General features: G+C 47.4%; 1 protein-coding gene across 4 annotated transcripts in view; it reads right to left on the reverse strand.

The window, feature by feature from the left end:
* CPSF6 (cleavage and polyadenylation specific factor 6) overlaps nt 1-22,844 on the reverse strand; it is an 81,978-nt gene that overhangs the window by 26,928 nt on the left and 32,206 nt on the right. For 2 of the 4 annotated variants that reach the window (XM_073555496.1, XM_073555494.1), the window contains exons 6-9: nt 14,190-14,679; nt 14,001-14,116; nt 907-1,060; nt 295-482 (exon numbers count right to left, since the gene is read on the reverse strand). In XM_073555496.1, the coding sequence (XP_073411597.1) occupies nt 299-482; nt 907-1,060; nt 14,001-14,116; nt 14,190-14,679 (944 nt within the window). In that variant the 3' untranslated portion in view covers nt 295-298. The remainder of the gene's footprint in view (nt 1-294; nt 483-906; nt 1,061-14,000; nt 14,117-14,189; nt 14,680-22,844) is intronic. The other 2 variants (XM_073555497.1, XM_073555495.1) reach the window with 1 other exon arrangement.

Raw genomic sequence — 22,844 nt, forward strand, 5'->3', positions numbered from 1 at the left:
ACTGCTGTTATGCAATCCAGTTATGCCCAGATTTAATCTGAAAGATATAGAACACCTGCCAACTGTTCTTTTCTCAGCAGAAATTCTCATATCTCCTATGAATTTCTTTCAAAATTGCAAAAGAGAACCTAAAAAAAATTACAAATTTAATACATAATTTTCCTTAGATCAAGCACTGCTGCCAGAAGTACTTACCAAAACACCAATGTTTCAGAATAATTGGGGTTTTCTTTATTTAAACAATCGGAGACTTGTTCTGCAGAGCCTATGTCCTCCAGCCTAAAATATACCCACCTGCTTAGCGATGACGATACTCTCTCTCTCTGTCTCTTTCTCTATCACGATCCCGATCGCGATGCCTTTCTCGTTCGCGACTTCTTTCCCGGTAATAGTCATCATGGCGATCTCTGCTGCGCGATTTGTGACGCCTGCTTTTTTCTCGTGACCTACTGTGGTCCCTTTCTCTTGAACGCTCACGTCTTCTAAAGGAAATACTCAATTAATTTCCCTTAAAACTAAACATTGTCTCCCATTAATTACTAAGCAGTCTTTCCCAAAATACAAATTAAAAATATATTCTAGAAGCAGATCTCCACTACAAGGAATGCTATGAATTTTTTTTGAAAGTCTCAGATGATCTTCACATTAAGGAAGCTTAGGCTTGTTATGCCATTAATTGCTCTCTTCCTGAATACTGAAAAAAGTCTTACTAGATGAAGTTATTATGCTGCCTTTTGTATTCAGCCATGTTTTGGCAAATTGACACTAGGAGAGAAGAAAACCATTCCTTAATACCCAATGCAAGGGATAAAAATTTACAATTATAAAGCTCCTCGTATATTATGATTTACTTTTGTTGCACTTCTACACTAACAAGCATATACAAATGAAGACAGAGCATATTACCTAGACCCTGAACCATAGGATTTTGATTCAATTCCATGAAGACAATCCTGTAGAGAACTTATCAGTACTTTGCAGCGATCATCAGCAGAAACTTTGGATTGCTTAATTAAAGAAATGGCGGTCACCAAAGTCTCTATTGCACTTCCATAATCACCTACACAAAAAAAAAAAAAAAAAAAAAAAATTATAAAACTGGAAAAAGAGAACGGTGTCACCTACACAAAAAAAAAAAAAAAATTATAAAACTGGAACAAGAGAACGGTGTATCCTAACAGCTTTATTTATCACCTAAAAAGTTGCACAGGCCAGTTTAAATTCACCAATCAAGACAAAATAATCTGATGTAGCATACATAAAATGAACGTAAAATGATCACATTGGTGAGGCCTAATGTCATACCAACACGCCCTCCAGTACATAAGGGCTTATTAGAGCTGAGGCAGCATTATATAAGTGGAAGGGGCTGGGAGAAGGCAACCACTGTTAGTCAAATTCATGACAAGCAGCGGCGTTCACTACGCCACAAATCTAACTCCAGCAATAACTGGAGACTAGAAGCTGGCACAACTCGATCGGCTCAGCTACATAGAGGCGATGATCAGATCGCCTCTATGTAGCAGAATTATTGACTTGCTAAGAGCGCCGACCACTGTTTGGCGCTCAAAGCAATTCGGCACTGACAACTATAGAGGTCTCCAGGAGACCTCAGGTCATCATGCCGACGCACCGGTGACCCGCGATCACCTGACGCAGGTTACCAGTGAGCGCATTTCCGGCCCGATGGCTGGAAGCGCCATTTAACCCCTTAATGACCGGTGCTTTTTTCGGTTTTTCGCTCCCCTTCTTCTGTCAATATGGCCATGTGAGGGCTTATTTTTTGCAGGACGAGTTATACTTTTGAAAGACATCATTGATTTTAGCATGTCGTGTACTCCAAAACATGAAAAAATTTCCAAGGGTGGTGAAATTGCAAAAAAAAAAAAAAAAAAAAAAAGGTGCAATCCCACACTTGTTTTTTTGTTTGACTTTTTTTGCTACATTCACTAAATGCTAAAACTGACCCGCCATTATGATTCTCCGGGTCATTATGAGTTCATAGACACCAAACCTGTCTAGGTCCTTTTTATATCTAAGTGGTGGAAAAAAAAATTCCAAAATTTGCTAATAAAAAAAAAAAAAACTGGGCCATTTTCCCGATAACCGTAGGGTGAGGGCTTATTTTTTGTGCGCCGAGCTGACCTTTTTAATGATAAATTTTATGTGCAGATACGATCTTTTGATTGCCCGTTATTACATTTTAATTCAATGTCGCGGCGACCAAAAAAAACGTAATTCTGGTGTTTTGATTTTTTTGCCGCTACTCTGTTTAGCGAACGGGTTAATCCTTTTTTTACTGATAGACCGGGTGATTCTGAATGCGGCGGTACTAAAGGTGTATGTGGGATTTTTTTATTATTTTATTTTGAATGGGGCAAAAGGGGGGTGATTTAAACTTATTTTTTTTCATATTTTTTAAAACTTTTTTTTTTTTTTTAATTTTGTTATGCTGCCTCCATGGGAGGCTAGAAGCTGCCATAACCTGATCGGCTCTGCTACATATAGGCGATGAGCAGATCACCTATATGTAGCTGAATTACAGCATTGCTATGAGCGCCAACCACCGGGTAGTGTTCATAGCAATCCGGCATCAACAACCATAGAGGTGTCCAGGAGGCCTCTGGTTGTTATGCCAACGCATCACTGACCCCCCGATCATGTGACGGGGGTCAGCGATGCACGTATTAACGGCCCGGCAACCGGAAGTGCTGGCTAAATGCTACTGTCCACGTTGGACAGCGGCATTTAACTAGTTAAAAGGTGTGGGTGGATCGCGATTCCACCTGCGCCTATTGCGGGCACATGTTAGCTGTTGAAAACAGCTGACATGTCTCGGCTTTGATGCAGGCTCATCGCTGGAGCCCTCATCAAAGCGGGGGATCTGACCTTGGACATACCATTGCGTCCAAGGTCAGAAAGGGGTTAAATGCCCTGTCACCGTTTGACAGCAGCATTTAACTAGTTAATAGTCACGGGTGGATTGCGACTGAACCCGCGACTACTACAGGCACACGTCAGCTGTACAAAACAGCTGACATGTCCCGGAAAAGATATGGGCTCACCGCCGGAGCCCACATCAAAGGGAGGGATACAGACATCGGCGTACTATTACGCCCGATGTCGGTAAGGGGTTAAAGTTTCTGTCCTAAGAACTGGCTCTCTGAACCAAGCTTTTGTATTTTACATCTAAGAGCCCAATTACTGCTGGACCCTTTGCTTACTGCCACTACATTTCTGTGGGCATGTGCATGTTTTTAACTCCAGATTTGGAAATAATAATAATAAAACAAAGTTGCAGCCATATTGCTAGGCATCTTTGAAAACCCTTCTTGGTAAAAGATGGTATTGATAAAGAAAAAAAAATTTGACTAAATAACATTTTGATTTTTGAAAATAAAATTAAAAGTAACAATATGGCTGCACTTCCCGCTGTCACAGTTGGAAAATTGGCCTCTGCAAAGACACAGAAAAAGGGAACAACCAATTTGAATATTACCAAACGTTAATTACTTCCAGGGCTGTGGAGTTGGAGCCCATTCTGGTGGAGTCAGTATAAAATGGACCGACTCCTAAAATATATAATAAATTGGGTACAGTAGTTCAATGCAGTTTGTGGGGAATATTTTTTTCATAAGAATTTGGTAAAGTTCTGAAATGTCCTATAAATGTCTGTCCTATTCCTGATCAAAGGTCTAGACTTAGCTGAGATGAATCTGTGCTGCAGTTTATGTGCATAAGTAGTGAAGCTCTTCCTCTACAGATAAGGGTAAAAAATAAACACATGGGGAAGGAAAGCCTACATTCATCTCAACTTCTGGAGTGAACAGGAAAACAGGATTAAGGTAAGTCCTTCTTAAAGCATATCTAAACTTCAATAAACTGTGCATAAATCAATAGTCCAGTTATATGTTGTCTCTGTATGCTTGATGTTTTAGTTTGCTTTTCCTCTTAGCTCATGTTTGGATTAATTAGCTGCTCTGATGTCTTATATACACTATACATAGAATATAAGGGGAAAAAATGTTTTTTAACATGTCAAATTCGGAAATACAGTAACCGGATCGATGAGGACATATATATTTGTCAGCAGAAACATGCTCCCTCCCTCTTCATAGACTGTGAAGAAATATGATGTGAAGCATTTAGTAAGCTGTACCCTGCTGAGACAAGCCTGACATTGACAGTTCACAGTAACAATATCTAACATATTTTACAAACTTTATACTTATCTGTCCTATTGACTTATGCAAAGATTGTCTTATTTCTGTCCTAACTTATACAGTGTATAACTCCCTATTCTTGCAAGAATTACAATATACCTTTTTTTTTTTACAGGACAAAATAATTTTGAGAGCGAATTTACATAATTACAAAATGTCTAAGAAGCATCTCATGAAGTCAGCTGTATTTGAGCATTTTACAGTGACTCAAGATAAATACATTTTGTGTGTCACTGTATAAGTGACCCAGATGAAAACAAATGCTGTGATGCCAAAATCAGTGCATACTCAGGCCGTGGAAAAAAAGCTCCTTCAAGAGCTTCCAATCTAAAAAGACATTTACAATGCTGCCACCCAGAAGTTTACAAAGCTGTGATTGAAAAAGACCACAGCAGCGCCAAGAAACCAGAGACCAGCACTTCCCGCCAGGCAAAGGAGGAAAGAGCGTCTCAAACATCAGTTAAAAGATATTTTGTAAGTGACAAAGTTACTGTAACAATGACAGCAGATGTCTTTAAAAGACAGCTCATCGAGCTTGTTGTGAAGGACAGTATCATTAATTGCACAACCAGTTTTTACAGCTCTTAAATGGAGAAATGGCCCGCAAACTTGGTGTTTCTCTGGAAAGAGAAAGTATTAGAAAATTAGTGACTGAAGAAGCCCTTAACTAAAAGGAAGATCTTAAAAGGACTCAAGAGACGCTTTGTGCTTCTTAAAATGGATAACTGCAAACACATCACAGAATGAACTATTTTGCTATCAAAGCTCGATATGTTTGTGAAAACAAAAAAAATTAGCTCAACACAGCAGCCAGTTTCTCCAGACCTTAGTGGAAAAAGTTCTGCAAGATTATGAACTCAAAAAAGAACATGTTCTTCCTATTATAACTGATAATGCTTCAAACATGGTAAGTACAATTAAACTGATGAATGAGAATAATAAAGGTGAACAGCAGCTAAAAGAACATTTCACATTCAGTATGTTGGAGATGGAAGGCCACAGGCCTGTTCCCACAACAGAGGAACAAACAGATATTACTACAGAACAGCAGCAAAATGATTCTTTACAATTAGATGATCTTGTTGAAGCTGCTTCACACCTCTTTCCTATTCATCACATGTGCTGTGTTGTGCACACGCTGCAGCCGGCAATAAGAGAGGGTCTGCAAGAGGGACATGCTGGAACTCTGATTAGCAAAGTAAGGAAATTGGCTATTGCTTCCAGAACCCCTAAAATTGATTCCATCTTGAAGAGACGTGCTGGAAAAGGGGCAAGTGTGGATCAAGCCACTAGGTGGGGCAGCACCTATTTAATGATTGAGCGATTGCTTGAGCTGAAACCGTTCCTTGCAGATATGGCCAACCCTCAGGTAACACTACATGAATGTCAATAGACACAAGTGGCTGAATAGAAGGAATTGCTTCATCACTCATTTACAATGACTAAAAATTTAAAAGCTGAAGATTTAACTCATGGCATTTTTATTAAGGAGTGGAAGAACTTGTTGTTTTGCCTGTCCCAAAGAGGTTTAATCGCAGATGGCATTGCTGTTTCAATGAAACGGAGAGAGACACTGCTATTAGAAAATAAAATTCTTCTGGCAGCTGTTTATGTGGACCCGAGTCATCGTATATTGCTGGATGATCAATAGCTTACTAAAGGAAAAGAAATTCTGTTAGGATGAGTGGGCTACAGGACGACCAAGAGCAAGAGGACTTGGGTCCTCCCAGTGCTGCTGCCGTTTCTTCATCCTCATCAGATGAAGAGTTTGACTTCGACAAGTATTTGGAGGATATGGAGCAGACAAAGCGTTGCCGCAGGGAAAAAGATTCCACTCTCATAGAAAACAGAATGACCATATTTCAGCAAAATTTTTCACTTGCTCTCAAAGAAGTAGAAGAGTCCAATCATTCATCAAAACTGACTGTGCACGAGGCAATTCCTTTATACACTGAAATTGTTAGAGATGTTGCCCATGTGGTTACTGCTTTGTCACCAACCCAAGTTAAAGCAGAGAGGTTGTTCTCTAGCCTTAAAATAATTTGGTCAGATTTGGGGTCATCAATGAAGGAGGATCTGATGGAGGTGATACTATTTCTCAGAATAAATTCATAGACTGCACAAATGTTAACCAATATAAACACATGGCCCATGCACACAGTGAACAAGACAGTAGGACAGTGTTCACACCACCAAAAGACTAAAACACAGAAAAACAGTATAACAAACGTATAAAAATACTTAGTTGTAAAAATGTAACTAACAGTAAACAGAAAGTGCTAGTAAAAAGATGATAAAACAGGGTATTTCGTTGATATGTTTTTTTGCAAAACAGGGATTTTTGTGATAAACTCACCGTAAAATCCTTTTCTCCAAGACGCTCATTGGGGGACACAGATATTGTGGGTGTATGCTTCGGTCGCTTGGAGGCTGACACTAAGTGAAAAAAAAGAGGTTAGCTCCTCCTCCGCCATATACACCCTCACCCCTATTGCGGGCGGAAATCAGTTTGGTACCAAAGCAGTAGGAGGACAACAAAATCAGCCTTAATACAGGTACAACATGTCCAGAAAAAAGACCACCCTTATATAACAAATAAATGCGTATAAATTAAACAAAATAGAAGCCAACTTGGCCAATAGGGTGGGTGCTGTGTCCCCCAATGAGCGTCTCAGAGAAAATAATTTTACGGTGAGTATATCACAAAAATCCCTGTTTCTCCTTCGCCTCATTGGGGGACACAGATACTGTGGGACGTCCTAAAGCAGTCCCTGGGTGGGAGATTGACTCACCAATCCAAGCTACATGCACCTCTTGTTTAAAGGTGCACCACCGCTGCTTGGAGAATCCTTCTACCCAGGCTCGCAACCGCCGAGGCCTGAGTATGGATATTATAATGTTTGGCAAATGTGTGCAGGCTGGACCAAGCTGCTGCCTTGCAAACCTGTTCCGTCGAGGCCTGGTGCCGAAGCACCCAAGATGCCCCCACTGCCCGTGTAGAGTGTGCTCTGATCCCTGCTGGAATCGGCGTGCCTCTAATGCGGTAGGACTCCTGAATAGTCAAACGAATCCATCTGGCTATGGTCAATTTCGAGGCAGCGAGTCCCTTCCTGCGCCCTTCGGGGAGCACGAACAGCGCGTCCGTCTGACGAAAGGGTGCCGTCCTCGACACGTACCTCCGGAGGGCTCTTACCAGGTCTAACGTGTGAAGAGCCTTTTCCACACGGTGCACCGATGCTGGACAAACTGAAGGCAAGACAACATCCTCATTAATGTGAAATGAGGACACGACTTTTGGCAGAATAGGAGGGGCTGGTCTGAGCATGACCTTATCCTTATGGAAAGTGAGGAACGGAGATCGTCAGAATAGGGCCGCCAGCTCTGAAACCCGCCTGATAGAAGTGATGGCCACTAGGAACACCACTTTCCAGGAAAGGTACCTCAAAGAGACATCCTGAAGTGGTTCAAATGGAGCTTCTCGCGAATACTTAGGACCAGGTTAAGGTCCCAGGCGTCCATAGGCGCCTTATAGGGAGGTACCAAGTGGGAGACTCCCTGGATGAAAGTCTTAACCTGCAAATTGGTAGCAATTCTGCACTGGAACAGGACGGCTAAGGCCGATAATTGTCTCCTGAGGGAACTTGGGGCCAAGCCCGAGTCTAGGCCCCACTGGAGAAAGGCCAAGATGTTGGGAATCGAGAATCAGTGGAGAAACACTCCGGCCTCGACATCAAGCAAAGAACACCTTCCAGGTATGGTGGTAAATTCGTGCTGAAGCAGGCTTCCGGGCGCTAACCATTGTAGCGACCACCTTGCTCCTAAACCCTGCCTGGGTTAGAATCCAAGATTGAATGGCCATGCAGTCAAACATAGAACCCCTGAGTTCGGGTGGCAAATCAGCCCTTGAGAAAGTAGATCTGGGCGCTCTGGCAGTCGCCAAGGGACGTCGACGAGCAGCTGCATTAGAACTGTGTACCACGCTCGACGGGGCCAGCAGAATCGCCCGAACCCCTTCCGTCTTGATCTTTTTGATGACTCTCGGGAGTAGTGGCAGTGGGGGAAATAGATATGGGAGGCGGAACTGGTTCCATGGCAGAACCAACGCATCCACAGCGATTGCTTGCGGGTCCCTGGCCCAAGCGACATATGTGGGCACCTTGGCGTTCACTCTGGACGCCATCAGGTCCACATCTGGAGTTCCACACAGTTGACAAAACTGCTGGAAGACCTCGGGATGTAGTGACCACTCTCCAGACACAAGAACCCGCCGGCTGAGAAAGTCTGCCTCCCAGTTTTCCACGCCCAGGATGTGGACTGCCAAAATCACCGAGTGGTTTGCTTCGGCCCACTGAAGAATGTGCCCCACCTCACGCATGGTTGCTCTGCTGTGGGTGCCCCCTTGGTGATTTATGTAAGCCACCGCCGTGGCGTTGTCTGATTGGATCCGGACGGGGCGGCCTGCTAAGAAGTGATGCAACTGCTGCAGAGCCAGCCGAACTGCTCGTATCTCCAATAAGTTGATCGGGAGGCGTGCCCTCCTGTGGCGACCACCGTTCCTGGGTCGTGTGGTGGCGAAACAACGCTCCCGAGCCGAGGAGACTGTCGTCGGTTGTTATCACCAACCAATGGTCTGAGGGGAAGGATTTCCACTGGGTCAGAGAGGAACTAGTTATCCACCATCCGAGCGACTTGAGAGGACAGTCGGCACCGCCGATCGAGCGTGAAAGGATTCTTGTCCCAGGCTGAAAAGAGCTGCTGCAGGGGGTGAAAATGGAACTGGGCGAACGGTATTGCTTCCATTGCTGCCACCATTTTTCCTAGAATCCTCATCCCGAAACGAATGGTATGAGGGACTGGTTGTCGAAGAGTTCGAACTCCCTGCCGGAGAGCTAGGGTTTTTTCCTGAGGGAGAATCACCAACCCTCGGAGAGTGTCGAAGACCACTCCTAAGAAGGAAATCCTCTGAGCTGGCACAAGGGATGACTTCTTCGCATTGACCAACCACCCTAAGCGGGCAAGAGTATCTAGTGTGATGTTGACATTTCCCTCGCATGCCCGTCTTGAAGGGCCCTTGACCAATAGGTCGTCCAAGTAAGGCAAGACGACTATGCCTCGAGAATGCAATATGGCCATGACAACTGCCATAACCTTTATGAACACTCTGGGAGCCGTGGCTAACCCGAAAGGTAGCGCCACAAACTGAAAATGTCGACCGTTGATGGCGAAACGCAGGAACCTTTGATGAGGAGGAAAGATGGGTATATGCAGATATGCGTCCTGAATGTCGACCAAGGCTAAGTATTCTCCCTGCTCCATGGCTGATATGACTGAACGGAGAGACTCCATCCGGAAATGTCTGACCCTGATGAATTTGTTCACAAGTTTGAGGTCCAAAACAGTTCTGACAGACCCGTCCTTTTTGGGAACTGCAAACAGGTTGGAATAGAAGCCCTGAGCCCTTTTGTGCTCTGGCACGGAAACAAAGGCCCCGTTGCGCTGGAGCGATTCGATGGCTCCCAACAGAGCTCTTGCCTGGGTATCCGCCCTGGGAAGACGAGAAAAAAAAAACGTTTTGGAGGGTTTCTGACAAACTATTTTGTAACCCGAGGCTACCAACTCCTTTACCCATGCGTCGTCCGCAACACTGAACCAGACGTGGCGAAACCATAGTATTCGGCCGCCCACCTTGCTGGTGTTGTCTGGTCAACGCCTCGAGTCATTTGGCTGACGATCTTTGGGATCTGGATCCTCTCGATCTGGGCTGTTGAGTACGCATTCTCCCCAATGGGTTTGGTTTTATATGAGACCTGCTGCTCCCTATCCTGGTTGGGGCGGCCTGAAGCGGTGGAATTGGCCACTGTGGTCCACCCGGGGTTGCGAAAGGCCCGAAAACGTGCCTGAAAAGGGTGGCAAAAAAGTGGTTTGACCTTTTGCTGAGGGAGAAAACCGCTCTTTCCTCCTGTGGAGTCGGAGATAAGTTGATCTAACTTCTCCCCAAATAGACGGTCGCACTGATAGGGCAGGGAAGTCAAGGACTTCTTGGAAGTAGAATCGACCCGCCATGTCCTTAACCATAGAGCTCTTCTGATAGAAACTGCGTTAGCGGCAGCAAGTGCAGAGCAATTGTCCGCATCCAAAGATGCATTGATTACGTAGTCTCCGGCCATTGCGATCTGACTCGCGATCTCCTATATCTCTGCAGGTAGCGCTTGCTCCTGCGCGGCCTTGTTTAATGATTCTGACCATGAGATCATGGCCTTGGCTACCCAAGTTGCTGCGAACGAGGGAGAGAGCGCTGATCCCGACACCTCATATACCTAGCGAGCTAAGATCTCTATGAGGCGATCCGTGGGATCCTTAATAGAGGAACCACTAGGTACGGATAAGAGTTTTAGTGGCTAGGCGTGACACCAGTAGATCCACCATCTGAGATTTCGTCCATTTTTTACAGAGGTCCAGGGCAAATGGATACCTTGCTTCGAGTGCCTTTTGACCAGAGAAACGCCTGTCTGGTCGTTCCCTGTGTTGCTGCACTATGTCCTCAAACTCAGGGTGAGAGGAAACAGTTCTGTGCGGCCGCTTCACTCGCTTAAACGTCACCTTATGCCCTGTAGCCGCTGCGGGATCATCCTCAATCCCCAAGGTCTGATTGACGGCTTCTATGAGGCTGTCCACTGTCTCACGTGACCCTGGAGCATCCAGGTCAAGGGGCTTGTCTGAGTCGAAATCTGAGGTCTGCTCGCTATCAACCACTGGCGACGGGGAGCGAGAAGCAGAACTTACGGATGCCAAAGCACCAGATGGACTGGGCGACACCGCGTGGATTCTCTTCCCCCGGGTCTGCCTGGAATGAGAGCGGACCCTGCAGGCCGAAGGCTCTAGTGAGGTGGAGGTTCCCTCTAAGGCCGGCGGAGCCACTGTCCCTGCCCCTATCTGGGGCCTGAAGGGACTCGATTGCCCTCGAAAGCGACGCCATGGACTGTGACAGGGCCCACTCCAGGGGGTTCGGGATCGCAGGGGAGGGCTCCTGGGCGCGTTCGGACTCGCAGGCTTCGCATAATCGCTTGCTCTGTGCCCGCGGAAACGCAGCCCAACAAGAGATGCATGCAGCGTCAAAAAACGTGTGCGTCTTTGCTTTTTTGGACATGGTATATTTGTCCGCTGGGGGGGAGAAGAGGTAGCACCTCATTTTCCCTGTAGTGTGGCTTCTCGGGCAGCACTTACCCCAGTCCTGTACCCCCACGTTCCTGGACGCCTCCACACCAAAATCGCCCACCACCAGCTGTGGGGTGGGCCGCCAGCATATAAACCGCTCCAAGGGCGGTACTTCCGGCTCTGCGGCCTAGCCGCGCTCCGAAGCCAGGGACTAAATTTATCCACCGCTGCCCAGGCCTGGAGGGCGGGCCGACGGAAGTGACGCGGCCCGAAGGCGGAACTTCCGGCCGCGGCCTAGCTCCGGCTAAAGCCGCAGCCTCAATTTATCCCCTGCCCGCGACAGGGAGGGGGGCACGCAGACCTTCCATGGTGCCGTAAAAACTGGCGCGGGCTGCTCCGCACCGCGCTCTCCATCTACAGCCACGCTCAGCCAAGACTGGCCAGTGGCATCCACCGGCTAAGGGCTCCAGCCCCGGATCTTTGCCGCAGGAGCCCTCCCAGGCCCTCTCCTCACTGACGATCCTCTTCAGCTTCCCAGCTCAGGTATGTAAGGGGGCCTTGAAAAATAGGACGGTGCAGGCACCCCAGCTCTATCTAACCCCTTCAGGGGGTGAGGAGAGGGACCGTCCGCCGCCTTGCAGCACCGCAGTCTAAGCATTGGTGGAGCAGTGGGGGCCGCACGGACTAGTCTTGTGCCTCTGTACAGCCCATAGTTTCAATACCTAGGGGTGGTCAGGGCTAAGTCCGGCATCATGTCCCACGTCGCGGGAGAGGATACGTGGAGGGACACTCGCACGTGCTCGCCCGTTGTTGGTTTGGGGAAATCGGACCCTTTCAATAGGATCCGTTGCCCCTGTCTAATCTTCATGGAAAAAGTCTGGAGCAAAAAACCAGACGTCTGCCTCCATGGACACTAAGCAATAAACTGATTTCCGCCCGCAATAGGGGCGAGGGTGTATGCGGCGGCGGAGGAGCTAACCTCTTTTTTTCAGGTAGTGTCAGCCTCCAAGCGGCAGAAGCATACACCCAAGGTATCTGTGTCCCCCAATGAGGCGAAGGAGAAAAATGTATACTAAGCCGCTCTACCAAACGTCAAGGTATACCCATATCAGAGCAGTCCCTAACCGATGTATTTAAAGACCTGACCATGTGCATGGTACCTACGGTTGTGGCCAAAAGTATTGACACCCCTGCAATTCTGTCAGATAATACTCAGTTTCTTCCTGAAAATGACTGCAAACACAAATTCTTTGGTATTATTACCTTCATTTAATTTGTCTTAAATGAAAAAACACAAAAGAGAATGAAGCAAAAAGCAAAACAATGATCATTTCACACAAAACTCCAAAAATGGGCCAGACAAAAGTATTGGCACCCTCAGCCTAATACTTGGTTGCACAACCTTTAGCCAAAATAACTGCGACCAACCGCTTCCGGTAACCATCAATGAGTTTCTTACAATGATGTGCTGGAATTTTAGACCATTCTTCTTTGGCAAACTGCTCCAGGTCCCTGATATTTGAAGGGTGCCTTCTCCAAACTGCCATTTTTAGATCTCTCCACAGGTGTTCTATGGGATTCAGGTCTGGACTCCTTAGAAGTCTCCAGTGGTTTCTCTCAAACCATTTTCTAGTGCTTTTTGAAGTGTGTTTTGGGTCATTGTCCTGCTGGAAGACCCATGACCTCTGAGGGAGACCCAGCTTTCTCACACTGGGCCCTACATTATGCTGCAAAATTTGTTGGTAGTCTTCAGACCTCATAATGCCATGCACACGGTCAAGCAAGGACACAGGACCGAGGTTGAGTCAACTCTAATCCATGTCAACTGGCTGCAAGTGTGATTGAGTTATTGCCAACACCTGTTGGCAATAACTCAATCCACAGGTAAGTTACAGGTGCTGTTAATTACACAAATTATAGAAGCATAACATGATTTTTCGAACAGTGCCAATACTTTTGTCCACCCTCTTTTTTATGTTTGGTGTGGAATTATATCCAATTTGGCTTTAGGACAATTCTTTGTGTTTTTTCATTTAAGACAAATTAAATGAAGATAATAATACCAAAGAATTTGTGTTTGCAATCATTTTCAGGAAGAAACTGAGTATTATCTGACAGAATTGCAGGGGTGTCAATATTTTTGGCCACAACTGTATATGAGCAGGAATCAGAAAGGTAATGTCTGATATGGACACGCTGTGGAAGATGGCTTATATGTGCACGGCCCACAAGGGAGGGGTGGAGACCTCCCTAATCTTGCAGAAACAAGAAAACAATTGAATATAAACACACATGGGCCATGCACACAGTGAACAAGTCTGTAGGACAGTGTTCACACCACCAAAAGACTAAAACAGAGAAATACACAGTATAACAAACGTATAAAAATACTCTGTTGTAAAAAAGTAACAACTTAGAGATGGCACAGTGGCGTGTGGAAAACAAAAAGCCCACTATCACCACAACCTGGTTGCGCTTCTCACAAAACTTCTAAATTTGACCATTATGGAAAATGACTGATTTGCCTTATATGCCTTTAGGATTGAAAACTATCTAAATCAATATAGTTAGTTACATAGTAAGGATGCTTGGATTTTTATTTTTTTAAATGATTTAACATACCAGCACTGGCATCAGAAACTGCTCTTGAAATCGCACTGCTTGAAATCGCCCTGTTTCGATTCATTATTTCTTCAAATTCTACTTCACTTAATGGAGTTCTGATAGAATCCATATCCCTAAAAGTAATAAATGATTAATTTAGGCAAAATAAAAATGACAACATGATCGTTTAATATTTAATAAACTTACCTTCCTGGCGGCCCATAATCTACTCTCTCATATGGAGGGGGTCGACCATACAGGTCTGATGATGGTGGTCCTCTATTATCTGATGTAGGCATACCAGCATTTCCCGGTGGTGGAAAGAAGTTTGGATTTACATGTGGAGCTGGAGGTGGTCCACCTGGAGGTGGGCCTGGTAAGTGAGGGGGTGGTCCAAGTGCCATTGGAGGACCTGGAGGGCGTGGAGGAAATGGACCAGGAAGAGGAGGTGGACCTTGTTGAGGTGGTGGTGGTGGACCAGGTGGAGGGCCATAGACAGGGGGTGGTGGACCTGGAGGTAGAGGAACTAGGGGTGGTTGACCATATGGCTGTCCTGGAAATAACACTGGGGGAGGAGGGCGTTCACCTCTATTTGGAGGTCCAGTCAAAGGGGGAAGAAGTGGTTGTCCTGGTGGAGGGGGACCAGGAGGCCCTGGAGGACCAGGTGGACACATAGGTGGCCTTGGAGGAGTCATGCCTGAAATTAAAACATATTTAACATAAAATCTTAGGAGTTCAGTATTAAGTGTTGCATATCCTTATATCAAGTAAACTTTAACCCCTTAGTGACAATTTGATACCAAGCCAATTTTTACAATTCTGACCACTGTCACTTTATGAGGTTATAAGCTCTATAACACTTCAACGTATCCCACCGATTCTGATATTTTTTCCTGACATATTGTACTTCATGTTAGTGGCAAAATTTATTGGATATATCTTGCGTTTATTTATGGGGAAAAAAAACAGAATTTTGCAATTTTCAAACTTTTCATTTTTGTACCCTTAAAATCAGAGAATGGTGTCACATAAAATAGTTAAACATTGGAAACATTTTTGGTAGGACGTTATAAGGGTTAAAAGTTTCCCAGCGCGGGTCTCCCCTCGGGCGCACTGGTACGGGATGCGATGTTGGACCAGTTGCTGTTGTGCTTGCGATGAGGGGATGCTTGGGGGGTGAAAATAAAGTCTAGTGCCCTTTGTGGCGAAGTAGATTTTGAGTGGCGCGGTGGGAGGGAGCTGGGGTGGATTGGACCTGATATCCGTGGGGGGCGGCGAAATATGATGCGGAGTGGCGCGGCTGGCGGGGATGGTTTTCCCGCTGAAATGAGGCACTGATGTATAATTTTGATTTTTGTTTATTTGTGGAGCCATGTTGTTTATAGGCTCAATTTTATGCAAATATCTGTGTTTTGAGATTTCTTCTTTTTATTTATTCTTACACAGGAAGAGTTTTACCCTTTAAATAATATCTGCTCTCAATGTAAATTTTACTAGCTATATAAGATGTCATATTCTTTCTGTATTGATTCCTGAATGTTTAATAAAAAAGATCTGATTCAAAAAAAAGTTTCCCAGCGATTTCTCATTTTTCCAACAAAATTTACAAAACCATTTTTTTAGGGACCACCTCACATTTGAAGTGAGTTTGAGGGGAGGGAAGGGGGGTCAATGTAACAGAAAATCCCCAAAAGTGACACCATTCAAGAAGTTTATTAACCCTTCAGGTGCTTCACGAGAGCTAAAGCAATGTGGAGGAAAAAAAAAAATGAACATTTTCCTTTTTTCACAAAATAATTTACTTTGGAACCAAAGTTTTTTTTATTTTCACAAGGATATCAGGAGAAAATGGGCCACAAAATTTGTTATGCAATTTCTCCTGAGTATGCCAATACCCCGTATGCGGGGGAAAGCCACTGTTTGGGTGCATGACAGAGATCAGAAAGGAGTTTGACTTTTTGAACGCAAAATTGGCTGGCATCAATGGTGGTGCCATGTCGCGTTTGGAGACCCCCTGATGTACCTAAAGTGGAACCCTCCAATTCTAACTCCAACCATAACCCCAACACACCCCTAACCATAATCTCAACCCTAACTGTTATATTAACCCTAACCCCAAACCTCCACCCTAGCCCCACCCTCCACCTAACTTTAGCCCCACCCTAACCCCCATATGGGTTATCACAGTCATCAAAATGAAACCAGTAGGAAAAATTTCCTATTGTTGCTGGGTGCCGGCCAATCTTGGTGGGCGCATTGCGCCCGCCATTTTCTTCCTGGAAGATGCCAGCAGCAGGGAGACTTCACAAGGTGGTGGTGGGGGGGTGCAGGGACCCCAGAGGTACCGGGAGTGAATCAGGGGCCCCAATTTCTCTCTCCTCTGATGTGCGATCACATCAGAGGAGAGAAAAATTAAATGGGAAATCAGACTTTTTTTTGCAGTTGCCGTTATTTCATGAAGAACGGCGATCACAACACCAGGGTCGGTAAAAACAGACCCGAATCATGTTCTCTGGGGTCTCTGCTGGGTCTCTGCTACCTCCAGTAGCCAAGACCCCAGAGAGATTTTGACTTGGTGGGGGGGGGGGGGGCCGCTATGCACTTATTTCTCAGCAACGTTAAAAAGTGGTGCTGAGGCATAAGTACCCTTAACTGCCGCCGATAAAGGCTGTATTGGTGGTTGTTAAGGGGTTAAAATGTTTACAGCAGTCATGGACAATTGTCAACATTATTGATACACCTAGTAAGTGCACTATAAAATTGCAAGTCCTATATTTGATGCAGAAAAACACCACATCATACTGTGCTCTTTTTCATTAAAATTCCTGCTTCCGTAACGGAAACTCCTGGAACTGAAGGTGCTCGTATCGTACCGGGCCAACATTTTCCCGGGGAGATCCCTCAAAGCACAAAAAAAGAAAGATTGCAAAAGAGGTACCAGGTGTGTTACAGAAGTGGGACACCACTGATCAATGTGACATCTGCCCCGACAAATCAGGCCTGTGTATAAAAGAATGCATCAGACTATACCACACATCCATGGACTACAAATTCATTTCTGACTTACACAACTCACTTGTGCCAACCTGACGAACACTACATTATTTACGCAAGCCACTACATTATAAAATTTACATACTAGGAAAAAGTCTATCAGTTCCAAAATGGGGTCACTTGTGGGGAGTTTCCACTGCTTAAGCACTTTAGGGGTTCTTCAAAAGGTGACATGACGCCCGCAGACCATTCCATCAAATTCTGCATTCCAAAATGTCACTTCTTCCCTTCCAAGCCCTGCGCCCAAAAAACTTACCGTAAAATCTGTTTCTCGAATCCTTCATTGGGGGACACCGAGACCATGGGGTGTATGCTGCTGCCACTATGTACAGAAAAAGGTAAGCTCCTCCTCCGCAGTATACACCCCACCAACCGGCACTATTTTCCTCAGTTAGTGAGAAAGCAGTAGAAGAAACAAAACAGAATGAAAACAGGACAACTCAACTGTAATCAACAAACATAAGAACAGGAGTTGCAGAACATGGGAGGGTGCTGTGTCCCCCAATGAAGGCTTAGAGAAACAGATTTTACGGTAAGCAACCCAAAAATCCTGTTTTCTCCATCGCTTCATTGGGGGACACTGAGACCATGGGACGTGCAAAAGCAGTCCCTGGGAGGGAGAAGCAAACTTCCATTAGGTCTGAGGACTCACCACCGCCGCCTGCAGGATCCTTCTGCCTAGGCTGGCGTCCGCCGAAGCGTAGGTGTGGACCTTGTAAAATTTGGCAAACGTGTGGATCGAAGACCAGGTTGCCGCTTTGCAGAGCTGCAGCGCGGAAGCTCTGTGGCGCACCGCTCAGGATGCACCCACTGACCGGGTAGAGTGAGCTCTAATTCCAGGAGGGGGCACTCGATGCTTGACCCGGTAGGCTTCCAAAATGGCCGATCTGATCCAGCTAGCAATGGTAGCCTTTATAGGCCGGCTGACCTTTCCGCACACCATCTGGAATGATGAAAAGAGAGTATGCCTTCCGCAAGGGAGACGTCCTAGCCAGATAAACCTTCATCGCCCTGACCAGGTCCAGCTTGTTCAAGGAGTGCTCCAAAGGGTGGATTGGACCCGGATAAAAGGATGGAAGAACAATGTCCTCATTTAGGTGGACACCACCTTAGGAAGAAAGGAAGGCGGGGGCCGCAGGACCACCTTATCTTGGTGAAGCACTAAGGAAAGGGGGGGGCGACAAGACAGGGCCGCCAATTCCGACACGCGCCGGATGGAGGTGATGGCCACCAGAAAGGCTACTTTCCAGGAGAGAAAAGATAGGGAGACCTCCCTGAGCGGTTCAAAGGGTGACCGTTAAAGAGCCTCCAGGACCAGATTGAGATCCCATGGGTCCACGGGAGCGCGGTACGGAGGTCCCGCATGAGCCACTCTCTGAAGAAAGGTCTTGACCTGCGGACGGGAAGCCAATGTCTTCTGAAAAAGAATGGAAAGCGCCGAGACTTGACCCTTCAAAGAGCTGAGGGAAAGACCTGCATCTAGGCCTGCCTGGAGGAACGCCAGGATAGAGGGGAGAGAAAAGGACATGGGCGGAACGTCACTGGCCTCGCACCAAGTGAAATATGCCTTCCACGTACGATAATAAATTCTGGAAGACGATGGCTTTCTAGCCCGGATCATGGTGAGAATAACCCGATCCGAAAAACCTGACTGTTTCAGAACCGCGGTTTCAACAGCCACGCCGTTAAACTGAGCGGCCGAGAATTGGGGTGGCAGATTGGGCCTTGAGACAGCAGATCTGCTCTGTCTGGAAGCTTCCAGGGGGCGTCCGGGAGGTTGACGATGTCCGCGAACCAAGCCCTTCTGAGCCAATCCGGAACGATGAGGATGACTGGTACCCCTTCCGCCTTGACTTTCTTCAACAGCTTGGGAAGAAGAGGCAGGGGAGGGAACAGATAGGGAAGCTAGAACTGAGACCAGGGAATGGTCAGAGCATTGGCGCCCACTGAGAGAGGATCTCGGGCCCTGGATACGAACTGAGGAACCTTCCTGTTCAGGCGAGACGCCAGCAGATCCACGTCCGGAGTCCCCCCACGACGGCAAAGCTGATGAAAGACGTCCGGATGTAAGGACCACTCTCCTGCCGAGAGACCCTCGCGGCTGAGAAAATCGGCGGCCCAGTTGTCCACGCCGGGAATGTGCACTGCGGATATTGCTGGGACCGATACCTCAGCCCATTGGAGAATCTTGGACACTTCCGCTAGAGCTGAGGATCTCAGAGTCCCCCCTTGGTGGTTGACATATGCCACCGCTGTGGCATTGTCTGTCTAAATCCGGACCGGCAGACCCCTGAGAAGCCTTTTCCAGTGAATGAGAGACAAATAAATCGCCCGTATCTCGAGGACGTTGATCGGCAAAGTTGTCTCTTGAGTCGACCACCGACCCTGAACCGTCTGGTTTCGAAACAGCTCCCCAGCCGAGAAGGCTGGCGTCCGTTGTCATAATCTGCCAGTGAATCGGAAGGAATAACCAGCCGAGGGAGATGAGAGGTGACGTCAGCCACCAATTGAGGGACTGTTTGACCCGGGACGAGAGGCGAATTGGACGATCCAGGGAGAGAACGGACCTGTTCCACCGAGACAGGATGGCGTGTTGAAGCGGTCTCATGTGGAATTGAGCAAAGGGAATTGCTTTGGTCGTCGCCACCATCTTTCCCAAGACCTTCATGGCTGACCGGAAAGATGGAAGCTTTGGTCTCTGCAGCGATCGTACATCTCGCCGCAGGGAAATCAACTTCTCTTATGGGAGAAAGACCCTCGATCGAAGAGTGTCGAACAATAAGCCTAGAAACACAAGACGTTGAGTCGGAACGAGGCAGGACTTCCTTTTGTTTACGAACCACCCGAAACTGGATAGGGTGTCGAGAACGACGGTAAGGCTTTGGAGAGTCTGGTGATAAGACGGCACTTTGATTAGAATGTCGTCGAGGTATGGGAAGAGTACGAGACCCCTGATCCTCAACAGGGCCCTCAACGCCGCCATGATCTTTGTAAACACTCTGGGCGCGGTGGCGAGACCGATCGGCAGGGCGACAAACTGGTAGTGGTCCTGATGAATCGCGAAACGCAGGAATTTCTGATGTCCGTGAAAGATGGGGACATGCAGATAGGCGTCTTGAATGTCTATTGAGCACATGAATTCCTGCACCTCCATGGAAGCGATCACAGAACGAAGGGACTCCATCCTGAAATGTCGCAGGCGGACTCTCTTGCTCAGCAGTTTGAGGTCCAGAATGGGCCGAACCGCGCCACCTTTTTTCGGCACTACAAACAGGTTTGAGTAAAACCCTGTGAATCGTTCTGTTTCGGGAACGGGCACAATCACCCCGCAACTGAGAAGAGAGGCGATGGATACAAAGAAGCCCAGAACTAAGGCGGGGTCTTTTGGAGGTCGAGACTCGAAGAAGCGATCTCATGGCCGAGAGACGAACTCTATCTTGTATCCTGAGGATACAACTTCCCTGACCCAGGCATCTTCCACCAAGGCAAGCCAGACGTCTCTGAAAAAAAGAAGTCGCCCGCCCGGTTGGGGCTACGCCTCGGAACCTTGTTGATAGTCATGCCGATGTGGACCGTCCGGTTCTGGACCTGGAGGATCTGCCCTGGGAGGAGTAAGATCGCCAGGAGGGAGTAGGCCTAAAGGAGACCTTCTTCCTTTCCTGGCGTGCCTGCGGCCTTAGTTGGTTGGCAAAGGGTTCTGCCGGAGCGGCGGAAGGGCCGAAACTGACACCTTGGAGGGGGTCTACGTGGCTTGGACTGAGGGAGAAGAGAGCTTGTGCCTCCAGTGGCGTCTTTAATAATCTGGTCCAGCTGGGATCCGAAAAGACGCGCTCCCTGAAAAGGCAGATTGGTAAGGGACTTTTTTGATTTAAAAAATCCGCCTGCTAAGCCTTGAGCCAAATTGTACGCCGGATTGCAACTACGTTGCTGGACACTTAAGCTGCGCAGGACGCGGCATCTAAGGAGGCAGAGACCAAATATTCCCCTGCATGGGAGATCTGGTTGGCCAGCTCGGCCAGTCGCTCTGGCTGGGCTCCATCAAGAATGCCCTGGCGTAGATCCTCCGCCCAAGTAGCAATGGCCTTGGCTACCCAAGTGGAAGCAAAGGTTGGGCTTAGCACCGTCGCCGCCGCTTCGAATGCTGACTTTGCTAAGGATTCTATGATCCTGTCGTTAGAATCTTTTAGAGATGCCACACCTGAAATCGGAAGGACTGTGTTGTTAGATAGTCTGGACACAGGAGCGTCTACAGAGGGAGAAGCCGACCAGTTGTCGGTGAGCTCTTGAGAAAATGGATACAGCACGCCAAGACGCTTCCCTCTTTGAAAGCGTCTGGTCGGATTTTCTCTTTCCCTGGTAAGGAGCTCATCAAACTCAGAGTGAGGAGCGAAGACTCTGGAAGGTGCTTCTGCCCGTCTGAACGAAACCTCCTGATCCGAGGGTTTCGCATGAGAGTCTGTGATCTCAAAAGTGTGGTTAATCGCTGCAATGAGGTTCTGTACCGTAACCTTCATGTCCGCGGCATGGTCCAAATCCAGCTCTAAGACCTCTTCGGATGGCGCATCCGAGAACGCTTCGCCTGACTCGGGTGAGGAAGGACGGGTAGGAGACTGCTGGGGGGGACTATGCGGAGAGATGGGGCGAGGGGAGGAATCCAGCCAGAGATCCTGCCTGGGCCTTTTGCGGCTCATGCAAGCTGGTTCAGAGAGAGGCTCTTGAGCCCTGCTGGACCCTGCAGAAGTGTCCAGGGGCAACCTATCAAGCACGGCCACGAGGGACTGAGAGACCCTGGTGAGATCTGCCACCGATTGAGATAGAGAAGAGGCCCATCCGGGAAAAACGTTCATGCCAAGGAACGGGCACAATGACACCTGAGCTTAGGCAGGGAAGAGACGGCTTGGAGAACCCATGTGTGGGTTGATTTAGCGGGAAGGAGAAAAGTCTTCCTGGGGGCGAAGAAAATTCCATTTTGTAGCTGGGTGTAACGATCTCCCTGACCCAGGCGTCGTCGACCGCCGACAACCAAGTCTCCGTGAAAAAAAAGAAACCTTTTTCCACCCTGGAAAGGTTCCCAGGTAGGGGTGACTTGTCATTAGAGGAGAATCTGTAATAGGGGGATCCGGAGGACTTAGAGAGACGGGTCCTAGGCCTCCAGTGAGGAATAGCTTGAAGAAAGGTTTCCTTCTTTCCCCTTGTGCAGAAGAACGGTCCTGCTGGAAGGAACCGCCAGAGGAAAGGCAGAGAAGGTGCTCTTACCTCTGGTGGCGTCGGAAGTGACCTGGACCAGTTTGGTCCCAAAGAGCCTGGATTCCTGGAATGGCAGGCCAGTGCTAGATCTGCTAGCTCCACTGTAGGAGCCGCCGCCATAATGCCCTGGCGACGTATGTTGGCCCAGGCCGATATGGCTTTCAGCACGCAAGTGGAGGCTAAATTAGGTCAGGGAGAAGTGCATGACGCCTCTAAGGCCGATACAGTTAAAGCCACAATCTGTCTGTTCGTAGCGTCCTTGAGAGACGCCGCATAAGGACTGGATAGAACTGTTTGAGAGGCCAAGCGTGAAAAAAGGCGGGTCCACCTTAGGGGAATTTGACCATATGCTGACAAGGTCTGAACTAAAAGGGTATAGAGTGTCCCACGTTTTCTTCCCGTGAAGCGCTTGCCGGGATGTTCCCAGTGTCTAGAGGTGGTAGTCTCAAACTAGGAGAAAAATGCTGGAGGGATGTTTCACCCGTCTGAATGAAACGGAGACATCCTGAGCAGCCGCATTCTCCTCTTTTATATCGAGCGTTTGAACAATAGCCGAAATAA

This window comes from Dendrobates tinctorius, unplaced genomic scaffold (genome assembly GCF_039654945.1).
Source record: "Dendrobates tinctorius isolate UK_male_01 unplaced genomic scaffold, ASM3965494v1 ptg000224l, whole genome shotgun sequence".
In the NCBI taxonomy this organism is placed as follows: Eukaryota; Metazoa; Chordata; class Amphibia; order Anura; family Dendrobatidae; genus Dendrobates; species Dendrobates tinctorius.